Source organism: Haemorhous mexicanus, chromosome 35 (genome assembly GCF_027477595.1).
Source record: "Haemorhous mexicanus isolate bHaeMex1 chromosome 35, bHaeMex1.pri, whole genome shotgun sequence".
In the NCBI taxonomy this organism is placed as follows: Eukaryota; Metazoa; Chordata; class Aves; order Passeriformes; family Fringillidae; genus Haemorhous; species Haemorhous mexicanus.
Window position 1 is genome coordinate 814,748 of NC_082375.1, and position 20,606 is coordinate 835,353.

Consider the following 20,606-nt stretch of genomic DNA (forward strand, 5'->3'; position numbering starts at 1 on the left):
CAGGAGAGGGTGAAATTAGGGATAAGTGAGGATGGATCCCTCAGATCCCAAATCTCCCCAGATTCCTTATGTCCCTTCATCCCCAAAAATTCCCATTTTTGAGCTCTTTTCCCTTTTTATCAAACCTGAATTAACCAAGTAGCCCCAAATTCATCCCCCAGGACAGAGGTCACCCACAGACCCCATGGTGAGTGTGGTTTGATGTCAGCTTCCAGGTGAGTTCCTCATTTCCAGGTGAATTCCTCACTTCCAGGTGAATTCCTCACTTCCAGGTGAGTTCCTCATTTCCAGGTGAATTCCTCACTTCCAGGTGAGTTCCTCACTTCCAGGTGAATTCCTCACTTCCAGGTGAGTTCCTCTCTCTTTTCCTCCTTACTTCCACATCCCACCTGTGTTTTTTTCCCTGTTTGTTGAGACTTTGCCTTTTTCCCCCGAGGTCACAACCTTCCTCCCTCCTCCTCCTCCTCCTCCTGCTGCTGCTGGTAATCCCGGGCCGGCTGCTGCTGGCGCTCATCCCCGGCTCCGTGCCCGGCCGTGGGCGTTAATCCCTGCCCGGAAATCCTGGGATCGCCAGGAAGTTGGGAGGGAGGGAGGCCTGTGCCCCTGCTGGGGTTAATTAACGATTCCAGCCTTGATTGATTCCGCAATGAACTCCCCAGAAAGGGAGGGGGAGTGGGCGCTGAGTCACGGCTGATGACTCAAATTCTTGGAATTGGGAGTAAATCAGCAAGTTGGGCAGCAGCGGTTTGAATAGATCATTAATTTGGGGAGGGATTAATTAGGGGAGTGGTGAAGGAGGCTCCAGTCCTGGGGAAAGGGATCCCAAATGGTTTATTCATTAATTGATAATTAATTAAGGAACTTGGGTTCTTTGCAGGAGGATGAGATTGGGGGAAAAAAGACATTTCAGGGATGAAGTGATATTTGGGGTCATTTCAGGGATAATAACAATAATTTTGGGGATAATTTCAGGGGTTTAGAGCAGGGAAGAGAGGAAGGAGGAGAGGGGCGAGAAAAGCAAAATCACCTTTTCCTGGTTAAAACACCCCAAAATTTGGCAAATTAAAGGAGCTTTTTCAGGACTGGAGCAGAGGGGGATGAGTGGGGGAGAACAGAGTGGAGTGGACGAGGTCCCAAATCAAAGCTGGAACACCCCAAAATTCAGCCCTGGGTTGTGGAAGGGAAAAAACTGGGTGAGAAAAGGGACAAAATGGGGAAAAAAAGGGGATTTTGGCTGATTTTGGTTATTTCAAAACAGCTCCGGCAGCGACGGTTTTGCAATTCCTGGGCCGAGGTGGGGCACAAACAGCTCCATCTTTACATCACTGATTAAGGTGGAACCCAGGAAATTTGGGGTGAAATCCAGGGAAAAAAGTCCATCCACGTTGTGTCATCCCCCCCCCATGTTGGAAAGCCCCCAAACCTCAGAAAGCCGCCCAAAATGAGCCGTTCTGGGCCCCTTTCCCTTCCCGCTGTCTGAGCAGCAGCTGGGGTGTGTCTGTGGGACAGGAGGGGACACAGAGCCACGTTCCCATCCCAATCCCCAGGCTTCATTAATCACAAACGCTCCTGGGGTTAATTAATCACAAACGAGGCTCTGGAACAGCTGGAATTGGTTTGGGGAGGAAAAAATCCCAAAATAAATAAAACGTGGACAAAGTGGGGGGCAGCAAAGAGTTTAGGGCAGGGAGGAGTTGGACCAAATAGCAATTAGACCTGATGGAGCCTAATTAACCTAATTAATCAGTTTGTCACTGATGTTATGGGTTTATCCCCAAATTTTGGGCGTTTGCACCAAAAGCGGTTCAGGTTTCTGACGCACGGGGGGGAGGGGAAGGAAGAGGCGGGACAAGGGTTGGTTAACGAGAATCTAATGAGTCATTAGGCAGATAATCTAAATTAGACTCTGAATTAGGCAATGAGGAGCAGCACCAGTGGGGTCAGGAGGGGGGGATCCCGGCCTGGGGGGATCCCAGCCTCATTTTGGGCTCAGACTGCCAGGAATCGGTGAAAGGATGGAATCTGTGACAGGAGCCCGGCCAAGGTCCCCCCCTGTCCCGGTGGCTCCTCCAGCAGCAGCGTTTCCAGCGGGGTTCTTGTCCCTATTCCCCAAATCCAGCTGGAATCCCTCGGCATTCCCTGTTCCCCCAAACGATCCGTGAGGGATCCCTCGGTGCCGGGATCCACCTGCGGCTCACGCTGGGGTGCTGGGTTGGTTTTGCGCCTCCTCGACCATTTCCAGCCGCTCCGGTTCGGCCCCAGAGGGATTTTTTGGCCCCTCTGTGGATTGAGTTCCTAAAACAAGAGCCCCCTTGGGATATCCCAGCTCCTCCATGGGGAGATTTGGCTTCTCCGCAGGGACACGGAGCCCGGCGGAGATTTCCCCACCCGTGGGATTTTCAGAGGGTTTCGTGGAGCAGAGGTTGAGGTGACAGCGCCGTGGGGGTTCAGGAGGGTCAGAGAACAAACCCCGAATCCTCCTGGCCGGAATCTCTGGGAATTCACCCCGCGGGGTCCAGCGTGGTCAGCCCCGGCACTGAGGAGGCTGGGAGAACTTGGGGGTCACTCTGCTTCTCCCCCGAGGCTGGACCCTCACCTGGTGTGAGGAAAGGTGGGAATCCGAGCTGGAATCTGAGATCCACAACTGAAAACTCCCAAAATCCTCCTCCATCCTCATCCTCACCGTGAGGAAAGGTGGGAATCCGAGCTGGAATCCGAGATCCACATCCACAAATCCCCAAAATCCTCCTCCATCCTCATCCTCACCGTGAGGAAAGGCGGGAATCCGAGCTGGAATCCGAGATCCACATCTGCAAACCCCCAAAATTCTTCATCCTCATCCTCACCGTGAGGAAAGGCTGGAATCCGAGCTGGAATCCGAGATCCACAACTGAAAACCCCCAAAATCCTCCTCCATCCTCATCCTCCCCGTGAGGAAAGGCGGGAATCCGAGATCCACATCTGCAAACCCCCAAAATCCTCCTCCATCCTCATCCTCACCGTGAGGAAAGGCGGGAATCCGAGCTGGAATCCGAGATCCACATCCGCAAACCCCCAAAATCCTCCTCCATCCTCATCCTCACTGTGAGGAAAGGTGGGAATCCGAGCTGGAATCCGAGATCCACATCTGAAAGCACCCAAAATCCTCCTCCATCCTCATCCTCACCATGAGGAAAGGCGGGAATCCGAGCTGGAATCCGAGATCCACATCTGCAAACCCCCAGAATCCTCCTCCATCCTCATCCTCCCCGTCCGTCTCCCCCCGCCTCCGCCCTCACGTCAGGATCTCGGTTCGGGCGGCGGCGCCGCGCTCGGCCCGGTGCCGCTCCATGACCTGCAGCACGTCCTCCAGGATGGACGGCCCCAGGTCCACGTGCAGGGACAGCAGGGAGCCGGCGTGCGACAGCAAGGGCTCGGCCTCGCCGTTGGCGGCCAGCCGCGGGCACGGCGATGACGACGACGGTGACGGCGACGACGGTGACGGCGACACGGCCGCGGCCTCGTCCAGGTGCAGCCGCGGGGGTTTCGGCGGGGCCTGCTCCGCGGGCAGGGTCAGCGCCCGCGCCGCGCCCAGCGCCGGCAGGGAAATGGCGTTCTTGAGCAGCGGCGACGGCGCCGCCGCCTCGCCGCCCGACACGGTGGCCGTGCGCGGGAGCTCGAGGGGCGGCGGCGCCTCGGCGGCACCGCGGGGCAGCAGGTGGAGCTGGCCCTGCAGGAAGGAGATGTCCCCGAAGGTGTCGCTCTGGCCGCCGCTGCCCACGTGGATGGTGTGTCGGAAGTCGCCCAGCGGAGGGCTGATCATGTCCGAGGACAGGATGTCCCGCAGCTTCTCCTTCTTGCCCTTGCGGCTGCCCCTCTTCAGGTAGATCGGCACCTTGGTGGCCATGGCGGCTCAGGACAGCCTGGGGGGGAACGGGGACAGGGGACACGCTCAGCTCGGGCTCCTGGCCCTCGGGGAGGAATCCCAGAGCTCCAACCCCCGGGGCAGCGGGAGTGAGATCCAGCGCGGGGCCGGGCCGGGGGCAGCGGGAACGCCGAGGGTTTGGGATTTGGGGGAGCAGCGGGGCGTGGAGCTGGAGCTCGGGGGAGCCGAGTGCCGGGAAGAGCCGTTTTTAACCCAAAAGGGATTTTCTCAGCCCGCTCCGGGCTCTCCTCGGCCCCACCCAGCCCGGCTGAAGTAAAACCAGAAATTTCGGAGGTTTGGGGCCGGGAGGGGAAGGAAGTTGGGGTTTCCCCTGTTCCAGCCGTGAACTCTGAGTTCAGCTGTTGCATCTGGGCCGGGTTTTCCAGCTCCGGGGAGAAATGAGGCAAAAATGGGGACTTTTGGTGCCGTGAATGCATACAGCCTTGGGATTGGCCTCAGTGGGAGGGGGAAAAGGGATGGGATGAGTTTGGGCTCCCTGTGAAATCAGCAGGGGGGAAGTTCCGGAGGTTTTCACCCTTAGCACGAATTTTCAGGGGAAAAAATTCCACCCATCCCTGGTTTTGTAACCGAGAGCTGCGGGAGGGATTTAGGGCCGGGTTTGTCCCGGGCTGGGACCCCCTGAGGGGCCTCTCCCGGCCGGAATCCGACCCAGAAAAGTCCCGGGAGGATTTATCCCTAAAAACAACAACAGCAGCAACGCCCCGAGGGATGGAAAATCCCATTTCCCCTTCACGGCTCCAAACCTCCCCCGATCCCGACCCCGACCCCGCCTGCTCCCTGCTCTGGGGAATATTCCCTCAGAATCCCCTGCTTTTGGGGAATATTCCCTTATTTTACCCCATTTTTAGGGAATATTCCCTCAGAATTCCCTGCTTTTGGGGAATATTCCCTTATTTTACCCCATTTTTAGGGACTATTCCCTCAGAATCCCCTGCTTTTGGGGAATATTCCCTTCTTATCCCCCATTTTTAGGGAATATTCCCTTTTAATTCCCCATTTTTAGGGAATACTCCCTCACCATCCCCCATTCTCAGGGAATATTCCCTTATTATCCCATTTTTTAGGGAATAATCCCCCATTTTTAAGGAATGCTCCCTCGTTATCCCATTTTTTAGGAACTGTTCCCTTATCACCCCCTGGTTTTAGGAAATGCTCCCTTATTGTCCCGTTCCCGTGGAATTCTCCCCCCTGGAATTCTCCTCCATTATCGGGAGATAATGGGAGATAAAGGGGGAGAATTTTTATGGAATTCTGCCCGGTTATTCCCCGTTTTTATGGAATTCTGCCCGGTTTTCCCCCGTTTTTATGGAATTCTGCCCGGTTATTCCCCGTTTTTATGGAATTCTGCCCCGTTATTCCCCGTTTTTATGGAATTCTGCCCGGTTATTCCCCCGTTTTTATGGAATTCTGCCCGGTAATTCCCCGTTTTTATGGAATTCTGCCCGGTTATTCCCCGTTTTTATGGAATTCTGCCCCGTTATTTCCCCGTTTTTATGGAATTCTGCCCCGTTATTCCCCGTTTTTATGGAATTCTGCCCCGTTATTTCCCCGTTTTTATGGAATTCTGCCCGGTTATTCCCCGTTTTTATGGAATTCTGCCCCGTTATTTCCCCGTTTTTATGGAATTCTGCCCCGTTTTTCCCCGTTTCTATGGAATTCTGCCCCGTTTTCCCCCGTTTTCCCCCCAGACCCCGTTACCGACCGGCGCCGGCGCCGCTCCCGAGGGGATCCCGGGGAGGGGAGAGGATCCCGGGAGGATCCCGGGGCGATCCCGGGGATCGGGGCAGGGCCCGGCCGCGGCGGCTCCGGGCAGGAGAATCCTGCCGGTGCAGAACGAGCGCCGCTAATCCCGGGATTACCGCGGGACGGGAGGGGAGGGGCGGCGGCACCGGGCAGCGACAGCGACAGCGACAGGGACAGGGACAGCGACAGCGACAGGGACAGGGACAGGGACAGGGAATCTGCCGCTGGGATCGGGATCGGCACCGCGGCCGGGGGAAAAGGGGAATTGGAGGGGAAAAGGGGAACTGCAGGGAAAAGTGGGGCCGTAGTGGGAAAACCATGGAATTCCAGGGGGGAATTGGAGGGTTTGTGGGGGGACACGGAGGGCTCGGAGGGGAAGGCTCTGAAATGTGGATTCCCAGCTGGGGGGAGGATGGTGGTGACAGGGATGAACAGCTCGGAGCTGTCCTGGAGACCCCTTTTCCCACCCCAAACTGCCCGCCCTGACCTCGGTCCCTCCCCCCGGGCGCTCCCGCTCGGCTGGGCCGGGACAAAGCCCCGGGAAACGCCGGGAATGTTCCAGGAGCTGCGAGAGGGAAATCCCGGGAATGGGGGCGATCCCAGCCCCCAAATCCCCCATCCCATCCCCAAATCCCCTATCCCAGCCCCCAATCCCCTATTCCAACCCCAAATCCCCTATCCCAGCCCCAAATCCCCCATTCCAGCCCCAAATCCCCCATCCCAGCCCCAAATCCCCTATCCCAACCCCAAATCCCCTATCCCAACCCCAAATCCCCTATCCCAGCCCCAAATCCCCTATTCCAGCCCCAAATCCCCCATCCCATCCCCCAAATCCCCTATTCCAACCCCAAATCCCCTATCCCAGCCCCCAAATCCCCTATTCCAGCCCCAAATCCCCTATTCCAGCCCCAAATCCCCTATCCCAACCCCAAATCCCCTATCCCAGCCCCCAAATCCCCCATTCCAGCCCCAAATCCCCTATCCCAGCCCCAAATCCCCTATCCCAGCCCCAAATCCCCCATCCCAGCCCCAAATCCCCTATCCCAGCCCCAAATCCCCCATCCCAGCCCCCAATCCCCTATCCCAGCCCCAAATCCCCTATTCCAACCCCAAATCCCCTATTCCAACCCCAAATCCCCTATCCCAGCCCCAAATCCCCTATCCCAGCCCCAAATCCCCCATTCCAACCCCAAATCCCCTATCCCAGCCCCAAATCCCCTATTCCAACCCCAAATCCCCCATCCCAGCCCCAAATCCCATATTCCAACCCCAAATCCCCTATCCCAGCCCCAAATCCCCTATCCCAGCCCCCAATCCCCTATCCCAGCCCCAAATCCCCTATCCCAGCCCCAAATCCCCTATCCCAGCCCCAAATCCCCCATCCCAGCCCCAAATCCCCCATCCCAACCCCAAATCCCCTATCCCAACCCCAAATCTCCCATTCCCGGGAGCCCCGGCTCTCCCCACCCCCAGCAGGTGGAAATTGGGCTGGGGAAGGAGGAAAACGCGAGGGAAGCTCCAAGAAAAAATGAATTTCTGGAACTTTCCATCCCTGGAATCGCAGGAGAGCCCAGGACAGCCCAGAAGGACGAGGAGGAATGAGGAAAAACCGGGAAAAAGCGGGAAAAAGGGAGAAAGGGCTGTTTTCCCCGGGATCCGAGTGGGAGGAGCTCCGGGGGGCGCTCCCGGGACTCCGAGCCCGGCACCGCCGGAATCAGCAGATGCGATTCCCGCGGAGGAAAATTTGAGGGATTTTTCCCTCTTTCCATCAATTCTGGCTCCAGCAGAGCAAATCCCGTTCCTTTCCCGTCCTTTTTCGGTGATTTGGGGTTTGGGTTGGGAGGAATTTGGGCTCTTTTTTGGCAAATTACAGGAAAATTTTGATCCTTTTTCAGCACTCTGGGCTTCAGCACATCCAGGTCTTTCACTTCCCACCCGATTTGGGAAATTCAAGCTGCAGCTCAGGAAAAATTTGGGATCTTTTCTCCTCTTGCCACAAATTTACCTCTCACAGCCGGGAAATTTCATTCCTTTTCCACCTGGTTCTGCAAATTCCTACCTCAGTGTGAAATTTTCTGCCCATTTTCAGCCCCTTGAGCTTCAGGACCTCAACATTTTCACTTTCCCTCCCCATTTTTCCATAAAAAATTCCAATTTCCTGCCCTTTCCCAGCCTTTCGGGCCCTGCCACACAGAAATTTGGGGTTTTTTGGCCAATTTTCAGGGATTTCGGTGCTGTCTGAGCAGCCCTTCCCCACCCTGCTGCAACCCCATCCCCATTTTCCCCAAGGGCTGGAATTAAAACTCCTTTTCCCAGGGGAAGGGCCCGAGGGAGGAGCAGCCTCCAAGACCTGCTCGCGGCTCTCCCAGCCCTCCCTCCGGACCCGTTCCAGCCTTTCCAGTGCCCGGTGGGAATCCCGTCCTCCCCGGGAAGCAGGTTTGCCCCGGGATCGCTCCGCGGGACGATTTTCCCAAAAAGGACGGGAATGCCCCATTGCCCCGCGGTGCCCGAGCTGCGGGAGCGAGGAGAGGAAGAGGAGCCCTTGGGGATGAAGCTGGCCGGGATTTTTAGGGAATGGGGATTTTGGGAGGACCCGTCCGTGAGACCCGACCCCGTCCCGGGCACGGGAAAAGGCGGAGTGGGTTCAAATCGGTTAAAGCCGGGCAAGGCTCGCCCTGGTGCCGGCCCACCTGGGGAATCCAGCGGAGAGTCCGGCCCGGGGGCGGCGGAGCGGTGCCAGCTCCATGCCAGGGCACAGCGGGACCCGCCGCGCCTCCTCCCTTCCCGGGAAAAGCCCGGTTTGGGAGCGATCCCGGGGCCAGCCGGACGATGAGGAAGGAAGGGAGGAAGAAGTCTCGGCCTCGGCCACACCCCGACCCCTCCCGGTGCCCCCGGTGCCAAAAAAATCCACGGGAGAAGCCAAAATCCAGGAGAAGCAGCGGCGGCTCCTCCGGGCCGGAGATCCCGGGAAGCGGCGCCGGGATGGGGTCGGAGTCCGCTCGGGCTGCCGGGACACGCCTTGGGAAACCGGGGGATCGGGACTCCGGGGGTTTGGAAGCTGGGAATTCGAAATCCAGGGATTCGGAAATCCGGGGATTCTCCTGTTCGCAGGAAAGCGCCGGGCCGGGATCTGGGGCTGGCCCGCGGCTGCTCCGGGGCTATTCCAGGGATCCGGGAGCTGCTCCGGGAGCTATTCCAGGGATCCGGGAGCTATTCCAGGGATCCAGGGGCTGTTCCAGGGATCCAAGGGCCGTTCCAGGGATCCAGGGGCCGTTCCAGGGATCCAGGGGCTGTTCCGGGGATCCAGGGGCTCCCCCGGGGTCGTTCCGGGAGCTATTCCAGGGATCCGGGAGCTATTCCAGGGATCCAGGAGCCATTCCAGGGATCCAGGGGCCGTTCCGGGAGCTATTCCAGGGATCCAGGGGCCGTTCCGGGGATCCAGGGGCCGTTCCGGGGATCCGGGAGCTGTTCCAGGGGCTGTTCCAGGGATCCAGGGGCCGTTCCGGGGATCCAGGGGCCGTTCCGGGGATCCAGGGGCTCCCCCGGGGTCGTTCCGGGAGCTATTCCAGGGATCCGGGAGCTATTCCAGGGATCCAGGAGCCATTCCAGGGATCCAGGGGCCGTTCCGGGAGCTATTCCAGGGATCCAGGAGCTATTCCAGGGATCCAGGGGCCGTTCCGGGGATCCAGGGGCCGTTCCGGGGATCCGGGAGCTGTTCCAGGGGCTGTTCCAGGGATCCAGGGGCCGTTCCGGGGATCCAGGGGCTCCCCCGGGGTCGTTCCGGGGCTCCGCCGCTGCTCTGAGCCGGGAGCGGGCGGAGCCGGGGGGCTCCAATTAAGCGCTGTTTTAATTAAGCCGGGAAGCGGAGAGGGCGGGGGGCTGTGGGGGGAGGATCCGCTCTTTTTTCCCGGATCAAAGGAAGGAATCGCTGCTTTCCCTTTAAATCCGGGATGTGACAGCGCCGCGAGCGCGGCCGGGAGGGCAGGAAAAGCTCGGCCCGCCCTCCCCGCAGCATCCCGGGATTGGGAGCGAATCTTCTCCTTCCCCTTCCCCTTCCTCCCTCTCCTTCCCCTTCCCCTTCCCTTTCCCCTTCCTCCCTCTCCTTCCCCCTCCCGAACTCCCGGCGGTGTCCCCTGCGGACCCCGGGATCGGGATTTGGGATCGGGGCCGGGCGGATTCCGGGCCCCACCCCGGCCTCGCTTCCCTTCCCGGGAATTCCCGGAGCTCCCTCGGCCTCTCCCCGGGAAAAGAACCCCGAAAATTAAACCTGGAAAATCCCCAGCGCGATCGGGTCCCTGTCCCCGCCCCAAACCCTCGGGAATTCCCGAATTAAATCCCGAGTCGGGGATGGGATTGAACGGCGGGGCAAGAGTGGGAATTCCCCAAATCCCCCCTGGGCCGGGCTCTGGCTCCTCCCGCTGCTGCTGGAACAAAAATCGGAGTTTTTCCAAGGGAAACTGAGGCTGGGGGAGGAGAAGCCAAGGGGAAATCCGGGAGGAAATTGGGTTCTGCTCCCCTCCCCTGCAGGTGTGAAAAAAAAATGGAAATAAAGCTGGAAATGGGAGGAAAATAAGATTTTATGGATGTTGGGAAAATTGTATTTGATGTGGGGTGAGAAGTGCTGGAATTGGGCACAGAGCAGAGGAGGAATGGGGACGTGACAGTGGGAGGTGACCTCAGCATTCCCAACTGCTCCATGGGGATATTTGGGGAGAAAAAGGAGATTTTGGGAAAATCCCGGCCACACACTGGAATAATGAGGGGAATCTCCCTCCCCAGCCCCAATTTTCCCCGGTTTTACCCCAAATCCACCGCTTGGATTTACCTTTTCCCTCAGGAAACGACACCAGGACAGGCAGAAACTTTAATTAATTTTCACCATCATTGAAAATTTTGGGCAAAAAGTTTGGGAAAAGGGTCAGAGCCAGACCCGGAGCTGTTTTTTCCTGGCCAGCAGCAGCACCAGGAATCAGTAATTAATTGGTTCTGGACTAATTAAACTCCAAGTCCCCTAACGAGGCCACCGAAGGCGAGGGGTGACCCCAGGACAGGGAGGATCCCACACCCGCATTCCCCTTCCCAAATTCCTGAATCCTCCTGGGGAAATCCTCCACCTGCAGAGTGATTTGGGGTTTTTAACCGGAATTCCAGGAGTCTTAGCCCAAATCCAGGAGTTTTAACAGGAATTCCAGGAGTTTTAACCCCAATCCCGGGAATTTCAGCCCAATCCCAGGAGTTTTAACCCCAATCCCAGGAGTTTTAGCCCCAATCCCAGGAGTTTTAGCCCAATTCCAGGAGTTTCAGCCCCAATCCCAGGAGTCTGAACCCAATCCCAGGAGTTTTAGCCCCAATTCCAGGAGTTTCAGCCCCGTTCCTGCAGCCGGGGCTGGGCAAGGGGCAGAGCCCCGGGCTCAGATCCTCACGACCTCGGCGGCCACGCAGGGGCTGCTCCGGGGGGCGTCCCCGGGAATGTCCCCAGAGCTGTCCCCGGGACTCTCTGCAGGATTGTCCCCAGCTCTGTCCCCAGCCCTGTCCCCAGCCCTGTCCCCAGCCCTGTCCCCAGCCCTGTCCCCAGCTCTGTCCCCAGCTCTGTCCCCAGCCCTGTCCCCAGCTCTGTCCCCAGCTCTGTCCCCAGCCCTGTCCCCAGCCCTGTCCCCAGCTCTGTCCCCAGCTCTGTCCCCAGCCCTGTCCCCAGCCCTGTCCCCGGCTCTGTCCCCAGCCCTGTCCCCAGCTCTGTCCCCGCGCCGCTCCCGGCGCAGCAGCAGCCGCCCGTAGGTGCCCCCGGCCTGGCCCTTGGTCAGACGCCCGGGGTTGATGCAGACACAGCCCAGGACGTCCTGCAGGGACAGGGACAGGGACAGGGACAGGGATGGGGACAGGGGACAGAGACAGGGACAAGGACAGGGACAGGGTCAGGGACACAGATGGGGACAAGGACAGGAACGGGGACAGAGAACAGGGATGGAGACAGGGACGAGAACAGGGACAGGAAACAGGGTAAAGGACAGAGATGGGGACAGGAATGGGGACAAGGACAGGGTCAGGGATGGGGACAGGGCCAGGGGACAGTGGGGGGAGTCAAAAATCCATGGACACAGAGGAACTGGGACCCCCCCAACCCACCCAGACCCCAAAAGCCACCAAGCCCAGGAGATTTGGGGTATCCCCATCCCCGATCCTGGCCCTTCCCGTGGTTGTTCCGGCTGGAATCCCCCCGGGGGGCTCAGGGGGGGCTCAGGGGGCTCAGGGGGGCTCAGGGGGGGCTCAGGGGGGGCTCAGGGGGGCTCGGGGGGGCTCAAGGGGGCCCAGGGGGGGCTCTGGGGGGCTCAGGGGGGGCTCAGGGGGTCTCAGGGGGGGCTCAGGGGGGCTCAGAGGGGGGCTCAGGGGGGGCTCAGGGGGCTCAGGGGGTCTCAGAGGGGCCCAGGGGGGCCCAGGGGGTCCCAGGGGGGCCAGGGGGGGGCTCAGGGGGGCTGACCTTGACGAAGAAGCGCAGCTCAGACGGGGTCACCAGCACGTCCGGGGTCACCGGCAGCGCCGCGAACGCCGCCAGCGCCTCAAGGTGCACGTTCAGCTCCTCGGAGGGGGGGTACAGGGGGTAGAAACTGCAGGGGGGAGAAAAGGGGGGTTTGGGGAGAAAAAGGGGGGTTTGGGGAGAAAAAGGGGTTTGGGGGAGGAAAAGGGGGGTTTGGGGAGGAAAAGGGGTTTGGGGAGGAAAGAGGGGTTTTTGGGGAGGAAAAGGGGGGTTTGGGGAGGAAAAGGGGGGTTTGGGGAGGAAAAGGGGTTTGGGGAGGACAGAGCTGGTTTTGTGGAGAAAGGAGGTGGTTTTGGGGAGGAAAAAAGGGGTTTTGGGGATAAGAAGGGTTTTGGGGAACAAAGAGGTGGTTTTGGGGAGGACAGAGGGGTTTGGGGAGGACAGAGGGGTTTGGGAGGACAGAGGGGTTTTTGGGGAGGACAGAGGGGTTTTTGGGAGGACAGAGGGTTTTTGGGAGGACAGAGGGTTTTTGGGAGGACAGAGGGGTTTGGGAGGACAGAGGGGTTTGGGGAGGACAGAGGGTTTTTGGGAGGACAGAGGGGTTTGGGGAGGACAGAGGGGTTTTGGGAGGACAGAGGGGTTTTGGGGAGGACAGAGGGGTTTGGGGAGGACAGAGGGGTTTTGGGGAGGACAGAGGGGTTTTTTTTTGGGAGGACAGAGGGGTTTGGGAGGACAGAGGGGTTTTTGGGGAGGACAGAGGGGTTTTTTTTGGGAGGACAGAGGGGTTTGGGAGGACAGAGGGGTTTTTGGGGAGGACAGAGGGGTTTTTTTTGGGAGGACAGAGGGGTTTTTGGGGAGGACAGAGGGGTTTGGGGAGGTTCTCACCTGCGCTGGGTCAGGACGTGCCGCAGGATCCGCGTGAAGCGATCGGAGACCCCCGAGGAGCTGAGGGGAGAGAAATGGGTGAGAAAAGGCAGGAAATGGGAAAAAAGGGATGGGGGGAAAAGGGGGAAATGGGAAAGGAAAATGGGGTGAAAGAGGGGATTTGTGGGGGAGAGGGAGGAGAGAAAAGGCACAGAAGAAAAGGGGGGAAAAAGGGGAAAACACTAAAGAAAGGAGGGGAAAGGTTAAACAAAAGGGGAAAAAGTTCAAGAAACGGGGGGAAAAGGTCAAAAAAAGGGAGAAAAAGGCTCAAAAGAGGCACCTGCTGATCTCCTCAGCCCCCATGTGGAAGAGGAGGTCGGTGGAGGTGAGGCCCAAGACGACGCCGTCGATGTCCAGGGTGCAGGGCTCGGGCACCAGGAGCACACGCTGGACACACGGACAGGGGCTGGACACCAGGACAGCCCTGGGGAGCCCCAGCACGCCCCAAACCCAGCCTGGAATGCCCCAAACCCCCCCTGGAATGCCCCAAACCCCCCTTGGAATGCCCCAAACCCCCCTTGGAATGCCCCAAACCTCCTGGAATGCCCCAAACCCCCCTTGGAATGCCCCAAACCCACCCTGGAATGCCCCAAACCCACCCTGGAATGCCCCAAACCTCCTGGAATGCCCCAAACCCCCCTTGGAATGCCCCAAACCTCCTGGAATGCCCCAAACCCCCCTTGGAATGCCCCAAACCCCCCTTGGAATGCCCCAAACCCCCCCTGGAATGCCCCAAACCCCCCCTGGAATGCCCCAAACCTCCTGGAATGCCCCAAACCCCCCTTGGATTGCCCCAAACCTCCTGGAATGCCCCAAACCCCCCTGAAATGCCCCAAATCTGCTCCAGAATGCCCCAAATTGGCCCTAAATCACCCCAAACCCCCCCAGTCCCACCAAGTTTTCCCTAAACCCCCAAAATGTTCCCCAAAATCCCCGGGGCCCAGCTGGATTTTCTGCAGGCAGATCAGATCTGCTCTGAGGGATAAAGAATCCCTAAAGGACGGGATTTGAACCCAAAAAGGGCCGGGGGGGGCACTGGCAGCTCTGGAATTCCAATCCCAAATCCTCTGTCCCCCCGGCAGCAGGAAAAGGGGGGTTTCAGCCCCAGTCCCAGCTGGGGGTTGATGTTTTGGGGAGAAGCAGCAGGGTTTGGGGCTGGTACCGCTCTGTCCTCCTTGGGCAGGTCGGGGAAGGGGAAGGGCGGCTGCGGGTACACGAAGTCGTGGCAGACGTCGCGGAGCGAGGGCACCAGCACCAGCTGGGAGCCAGCACTGGGGGAAAAGAGGGAAAAACGGGGTGGGGGGAGACCTGGCAGGGGGTTTGGGGTGAAAGGCGGCGGTTTTGGGCAAAAAAATCCCCGTGGGAGTGGGGGACTGGGGGCTGGTTCCACCTCCGGGTGCCCTCGACGATGGTCCTGAGGCAGAGGCGGAACACGTCGGAGAAGGGGCTCAGGAGCTGGCAGCTCTGATTTGGGGCAAAATTGGGGGAAACTGAGGAAAAACCCCAGGGCTGGCACCACCCCCAGGGGCTTGGGGAGCTGGCGCTGTCCCAAAGCTGCCAGGATTGAGGGGATTTTGGGGGGTCCCTGCTCACCTCCACCTGCTCGTGTTTGGCGTCCAGGAAGGGCCCAAACTGTGGAAAAGCAGCAAAAAATCACTTTAAATCATCCCCCCAAAAAAAGATAATTTTTAATGATTCTCATCAGTGAGCCCCAAATTGAGCCCACAGCCCCAAAGTTTCAGGGCAAAAAGAGAGCAAAAAGGGGAAATTGCTGAAATTGAAGCACGGTGCCCAGCCAGGGAATCAGGATTTGTCGCCGAGGGCAGAATTTGCTCTTAAAATGGAACTTTTCTGTCACTTTGGGGTGAGAAATAGGGATTTTGGGGATTGCTGGGTAAAAACGAGAGGTTTTGGGCACTGCCAGGTGAACAATGGGTGTCGGGGTTCAGGATTGGGATTCAGTGTGAATTCTGCAGGGTTTGGAGCCTCCCCAGCGTGTCGAGGCTGCAGGAATGGGTTAATGATGATGGAGGTAATTAAGTATCCGTTGTTAATGAGGGATTAATTGGGATCCCCTCACCAGGACACAAACATCAGGACGGTCACGGGCCACCACCTGCAGGAGGTCACTGAGGGGCTCGAAGGCGACGCTGTCCGAGGGCGTGAAGGGGCCACAGGCCAGCAGCACCATCCTCTGCTCTGGGGACAGGGATTTGGGGGAAAAACGGGGGGTTTTGGGAAAAACGAGGGGTTTGCGGGAGAAACGGGGGATTTGGGGGAAAAACGGGGGGTTTGGGGAGAAACAGGGGGTTTTTGGGGAAAAACAAGGGGTTTTGGGGAAAAACGGGGGGTTTGGGGAGAAAAAAGGGGGGTTTGGGGAGAAAAAAGGGGGGTTTGGGGAGAAAAACGGGGGGTTTGGGGAAAAATGGGGGGTTTTGGGGAAAAATGGGGGGTTTGGGGAGAAACGGGGGGTTTGGGGAGAAACAGGGGGTTTGGGGAAAAATGGGGGGTTTGGGGAAAAATGGGGTGTTTTGGGGAGAAAAAAGGGGGATTTGGGGGAAAAACGGGGGGTTTTGGGGGAGAAAAAAGGGGGGTTTTGGGGAGAAACGGGGGGTTTTGGGGAAAAACGGGGGGTTTGGGGAGAAACGGGGGGGGTTTGGGGAAAAAACGGGGGGTTTGGGGAGAAACGGGGGGGTTTGGGGAAAAACGGGGGGGTTTGGGGAAAAACGGGGGGTTTTGGGGAGAAACGGGGGGTTTTGGGGAAAAACAGGGGGTTTTGGGGAGAAACGGGGGTTTTGGGAGAAACGGGGGGTTTTGGGGAGAAACAGGGGGTTTTGGGGAAAAGGGAGAAGTTTAGGGATGGAAAATGGGAGGGTTGGGGGATGGAGATGGGAGTGTGGGGAGGAAAAAGGGGGGATGGGGAGAAAAAGTGGCTTGGGGACAATAAAAATGGGACAAAAAGGGAGATTTGGGATGCCAGAGTGGGGGTTTGGGAGGGAAAAAGGGGGATTTGGGGGTAAAAAAGGGAAAAAAGGGGAGTTTGGGGACAGGAAGGGAGAGTGGGGGAGGAAAAGGGGGAGATAGAATCCAAAGGGCACTTTGGGGACAAAAATGAGGATTTGGGGGACAAAAATCAGGGCTGGGAAGAGAAATAAAGGGTTTTGGGGGAGAAAAAGGGGATTTGGGGACAGAAATGGGGAGTTGGGGACAAAAAGTGGAGGCCCCAGGGCTCACCTGCCATGGGCTCCGTGGGGGTGTGGAAGGGCAGAGGGACCCCCTGTGGGAAAGGCAGGGATGTCCAAAAAGGCCCCAATCCCCCCCAAAGTGTCCCAATCCCACCCCAAGCCCCCCGGGAGCGGGGTCACCTCGTAGAGCTTGGTCACCACCATCCTCCTGCCCGTGCTGTTGGTGCCTTGCAGTGCCACCACCTGAGGGACAGCAGGATTGAGGGAAAACCGTGGGGAACGGGGAGGAAGCGTGGGAGTCAAGGAAAGGGAGTGGGAACCGGGGAGAAAACGGGGAAAAAGGGGCAGGAATTGGGGAAAAGGGGAACCCCCCTCAAAGCCTCACCTGTCCTGGGAACAGGGAATATTCTGGAAGCTCTGAGAGGTCCAGGGGGACCTGGGCCCCCCCCGAGTGCTCCCTGTCCCCCACCAGCAGCACGGATTTGGGGTTGAGCTTCCCGTTGCCGTCGCAGCTGATCTGGCCCAGCACCGTCACCGGCTCCTGCGGGACCCAAAACGGGCGGGATTCACCCCAAAAGGGGGGGCTCGACCCAAAACGAGGGGGTTTGACACCAAATGGGAGGGGTTCGCCCCAAAAAGGGGGGCTGGGGTCTCACCTGAGCCGGGAGCACAGCGGAGCTGAAGCCCTCCAGGCCGTGGTGCCTCCGCAGGACCTCCCCGAGCTCCTCCACCCGCTCGGCCAGCGCTGGGAGGGAGGGGACCCTGGGGTCACCAAGCACCCCCCGACCCCAACCCCTGACCCCCCAGGGCTGGGAGGGGACCCTGGGGTCACCAAGCACCCCCCGACCCCAACCCCTGACCCCCCTGGGCTGGGAGGGGACCCTGGGGTCACCAGCACCCCCTGGCCCCAACCCCTGACCCCCCAGGGCTGGGAGGGGACCCTGGGGTCACCAAACACCCCCCGACCCCAATCCCTGACCCCCCCTGGGGCTGGGGGTGTCCCCAGGGTCACCAAGCACCCCCCGGCCCCAATCCCTGACCCCCCAGCGATGGGAGGGGACCCTGGGGTCACCAGCACCCCCCGACCCCAACCCCTGACCCCCCAGGGCTGGGAGGGGACCCTGGGGTCACCAAGCACCCCCAAACCCCAACCCCTGACCCCCCTGGGCTGGGGGTGACCCTGGGGTCACCAAACACCCCCCGACCCCAACCCCTGACCCCAGTGGGGCTGGGAGGGGACCCTGGGGTCACCAAGCACCCCCAAACCCCAACCCCTGACCCCCCTGGGCTGGGGGTGACCCTGGGGTCACCAAGCACCCCCCGGCCCCAATCCCTGACCCCCCTGGGCTGGGGGTGTCCCTGGGGTCACCAAACACCCCCTGACCCCAATCCCTGACCCCCCAGCGCTGGGAGGGGACCCTGGGGTCACCAAGCACCCCCCCGGCCCCAATCCCTGACCCCCCTGGGCTGGGGGTGACTCTGGGGTCACCAAGCACCCCCTGGCCCCAATCCCTGACCCCCCTGGGCTGGGGGTGACCCCAGTGTCACCAAACACCCCCCTGACCCCAATCCCTGACCCCCCTGGGCTGGGGGTGACCCTGGGGTCACCAAACACCCCCCGGCCCCAATCCCTGACCCCCCTGGGCTGGGGGTGACCCTGGGGTCACCAAACACCCCCCTGGCCCCAACCCCTGACCCCCCTGGGCTGGGGGTGACCCTGGGGTCACCAAACACCCCCTGACCCCAATCCCTGACCCCCCTGGGCTGGGGGTGACCCCAGTGTCACCAAGCACCCCCCGCCCCAATCCCTGACCCCCCCCTGGGGCTGGGGGTGTCCCCAGGGTCACCAAACACCCCCTAACCCCAACCCCTGACCCCCCTGGGCTGGGGGTGTCCCTGGGGTCCCCCTGGCCCCAACCCCTGACCCCCCTGGGCTGGGGGTGTCCCCAGGGTCTCCAAGCACCCCCGGCCCAGGGTGTCCCTGCCCACCTTCCCGCACGTCCAGCGCCTTCTGGAACATGAACCTGTAGGCCTTGCTGAGGCTCTGCTCGGGGCAGCCGAAGGTTCTGACGGCGCAGCCGCCGCGGCCGCTCCAGGCCAGGCCCGGCACCGAGCCAAGGGAGGCCACGACCTCGCCCCGGCCCCCCCGGGAGGAGTATTTCTGGGAGGGGGTGACACTGTGGGGACAAGAGAACCAGGGCTGATTCGGGCCTGGAGCTGTCCCACCCTGAAACTCCGCGGATTTGGGGCTGTCCTCCTCTCTGAGCACGAAGGTGAACGGAGCGTGAATTCCCTGGTGTGGGAGCAGGGTTTGGTGGTTTGGGTTGGTTAACGAGGCTTTAAAAATGACAAATGTTTGCAGCTTTACAGGCTTTGGAATTGTAAGGAGTTTGGAATTGTAAGGAGTTTGGAATTGTAAGGAGTTCGGTGGGGATTTAACAATGCCCCTGAACTTACAGAGCTTCTGAAATGCTCCAATTCAGCTTCCACAATGATTTAGGATTCTAGGGGAGGAGAAGGGAGAAAAGAGGGAAGAGGGATGATGCAGGGAAGCCCCCAGGAGCCCTGACCCACCTTGGGGAGAAGCTGCCGGGGGAGAAGAGCCCGAAGGGGCTGCAGGACGACGGCGCCCGCTTGGGCCGGGGCGTCTCGGGCGTGGAGCTGCTGCGTTTCTGGGAGCCCTGTGGGGAGCAGGCACAGCACAAGGATCTTCCCAGGCTGCTTTTAAGGCAAAACCCCACGCATTTCAGGTGATGCCCACCTTGGATGGGGTGGTGTAGGCGTCCAGCAGCTCGTCCTCCTGTTCCTCGTTGAGGCTGGTGCTCGTTAAGGGGCAAAAACGCTCCAGGTTTGGGGTGAAACCCCAAATCTGATCATTCCTCCCCTTCCCAGCCTCCCCCTGGGGATCTGTGACAGCTCAGGGGCCCCCATTTTCTGCCAGACCCCCCAGACTGCTTGGGATGTCGAGGTGATCTCCTCGGGACGTGGGGATACAGCTCCTGGAGCGAGTGGATGTCGTGGAGGAGCCCCCGGCGCTCGTCCCTCCCGCGCCGGCCGCGGCTGCCGCGCCTGGCCAGCACCTGGGGCAGCAGGGCAAGCGTGGGGTGAGTGCTCCCGGCCACCCCGGGGGCTTTGGGGGATCCAGGGGGGAACTGGGGACCCCCACCTCGTGCTCGAAGGCGTCCAGGCCCGCGGGGGTGAGCTGCAGGTCGAGGTCTTTGCTGGTGACGAAGGCCAGCAGCTCGTTGGCCAAGGCCACCGGGCCCAGCCCGTGGCTCAGGCACAGCTCCACCACTGCGGGGAGAAGGGGAGGGTCAGGGGGTCCCAAATCCCACCGAGATCCCCCCCAAACCTTTGGGTACCCCTCAGTCACCCCCTCAGTCCTCTGTGCCTCCCAAAATCCGGCAGGTCCCAAAATCCTGGCCCCCACAACAGCCCCCCGTGACCCACGTGAACCAAATAACCCCTCACAGCTCCCCTGACACCCCCAAAGGCTTTCTCAGGACAGCTGACACCCCCAGACCTCCTCTGACACCCCCAAACCTCCTCTGACACCCTCAGAGCTCCTCTGACACCCTCAGAGCTCCCCTGACACCCTCAGAGCTCCCCTGACACCCCCCCAAATCCCTTCCCCCTCCCCCAGCCCGCCCATCTCCTCCCACAGGCCGGTCCCCCGGAGCCCTCACGCTTGTCGGGCACTTCCTCGCCCTCGCAGCGCAGCTCGAAGAGCCGCAGCTCCCTCAGCACCGCCTCGGCCGTCACCGCCTCCGGGCCCCGCTCCGGCTCCGGCTCCATCCCCGGCTCCGCCATGGCCGCGCTCGAACCGCGCGGGCGCGACTCCGTGAGGGGGAGGGCGTGGCCAAGCCGTATAAGGAGAAAAGGCGTGGTAAAGACGGCACAAAGGGCGTGGTTATTCAAATTTAGACAGAACAGACGAATGGGAGCACGATGGGCGGGTGAGAGGGCGGGACCGGCGTGCTCCAAGCACCGCCCATCGGAGGTGGGAGGGGAAAAGGGCGGGAGGAAAAAAGGGCGGGAAAATTCGCGCCCTCAGAGCGCTGAGGGGGCGGGGCTGAGGCGGCTCTGAGGGAACCGAACCGGGCCTGGCTTGAGGGTTGGAACCGGGTATGGGGAGTCCTGCTCGGGTCTGAGGGGGGGAACCGGGCATGGGGGGTCCTGCTCGGGTCTGAGGGGGGGAACCGGGCCTGAGGGGTCCTGGTCGGGCCCGGGGGTCGCACCTACCCCGGGGATTCTGCTCCGGGTCCGGGGTCCCCTCCCTGCCCGGCCCCTCATCCCCTCCGAGTCATGGCATCATCGTCCTGCACCCCCCTCCCAGGAGCCACCCCCAGGTTTTAAG

General features: G+C 60.3%; 2 protein-coding genes across 3 annotated transcripts; both read right to left on the reverse strand.

Annotated features, from left to right (window-relative positions):
• Positions 1–1,855: 1,855 nt before the first annotated feature.
• CDC42EP2 (CDC42 effector protein 2) lies at positions 1,856–9,513 on the reverse strand. Of its 2 annotated transcripts, none has more exons than XM_059872410.1 (2): positions 8,359–9,513; positions 1,856–3,902 (listed from the first exon to the last, which is right to left on the reverse strand). In XM_059872410.1, exon 2 carries the CDS (start codon positions 3,884–3,886, stop codon positions 3,275–3,277), a length of 612 nt encoding a protein of 203 aa, XP_059728393.1. In that variant the 5' UTR covers positions 3,887–3,902; positions 8,359–9,513; the 3' UTR covers positions 1,856–3,274. The 2 variants fall into 2 exon arrangements, with proteins under 2 accessions (XP_059728393.1, XP_059728394.1); XM_059872411.1 differs by lacking the exon at positions 8,359–9,513 and adding an exon at positions 5,628–6,290.
• A 1,005-nt stretch (positions 9,514–10,518) lies between these two features.
• POLA2 (DNA polymerase alpha 2, accessory subunit) lies at positions 10,519–20,096 on the reverse strand. The gene is made up of 18 exons (XM_059872409.1): positions 19,936–20,096; positions 19,416–19,543; positions 19,244–19,329; positions 19,011–19,065; positions 18,824–18,930; positions 18,239–18,426; positions 16,906–16,994; positions 16,635–16,790; positions 16,430–16,492; positions 16,299–16,341; positions 15,145–15,263; positions 14,658–14,696; positions 14,455–14,528; positions 14,227–14,335; positions 13,345–13,451; positions 13,026–13,085; positions 12,144–12,270; positions 10,519–11,505 (listed from the first exon to the last, which is right to left on the reverse strand). The coding sequence occupies exons 1-18, from the start codon at positions 20,057–20,059 to the stop codon at positions 11,080–11,082; spliced, it is 2,100 nt and encodes a 699-aa protein (XP_059728392.1). The 5' UTR covers positions 20,060–20,096; the 3' UTR covers positions 10,519–11,079.
• Between the last annotated feature and the right edge of the window lie 510 nt (positions 20,097–20,606).

Bases quoted from the DNA above. Each gene is read 5' to 3' on its own strand.
- CDC42EP2 (XM_059872410.1), bottom strand. From the start codon at position 3,886: ATGGCCACCAAGGTGCCGATCTACCTGAAGAGGGGCAGCCGCAAGGGC.
- POLA2 (XM_059872409.1), bottom strand. From the start codon at position 20,059: ATGGCGGAGCCGGGGATGGAGCCGGAGCCGGAGCGGGGCCCGGAGGCG. The intron at 16,342-16,429 runs GTGACCCCGCTC...CCTTTCCCACAG, and splicing joins TGGTGACCAAGCTCTACGAG to GGGGTCCCTCTGCCCTTCCA. The intron at 13,452-14,226 runs GTACCAGCCCCA...CCGTGTGTCCAG, and splicing joins TGCCCAAGGAGGACAGAGCG to CGTGTGCTCCTGGTGCCCGA.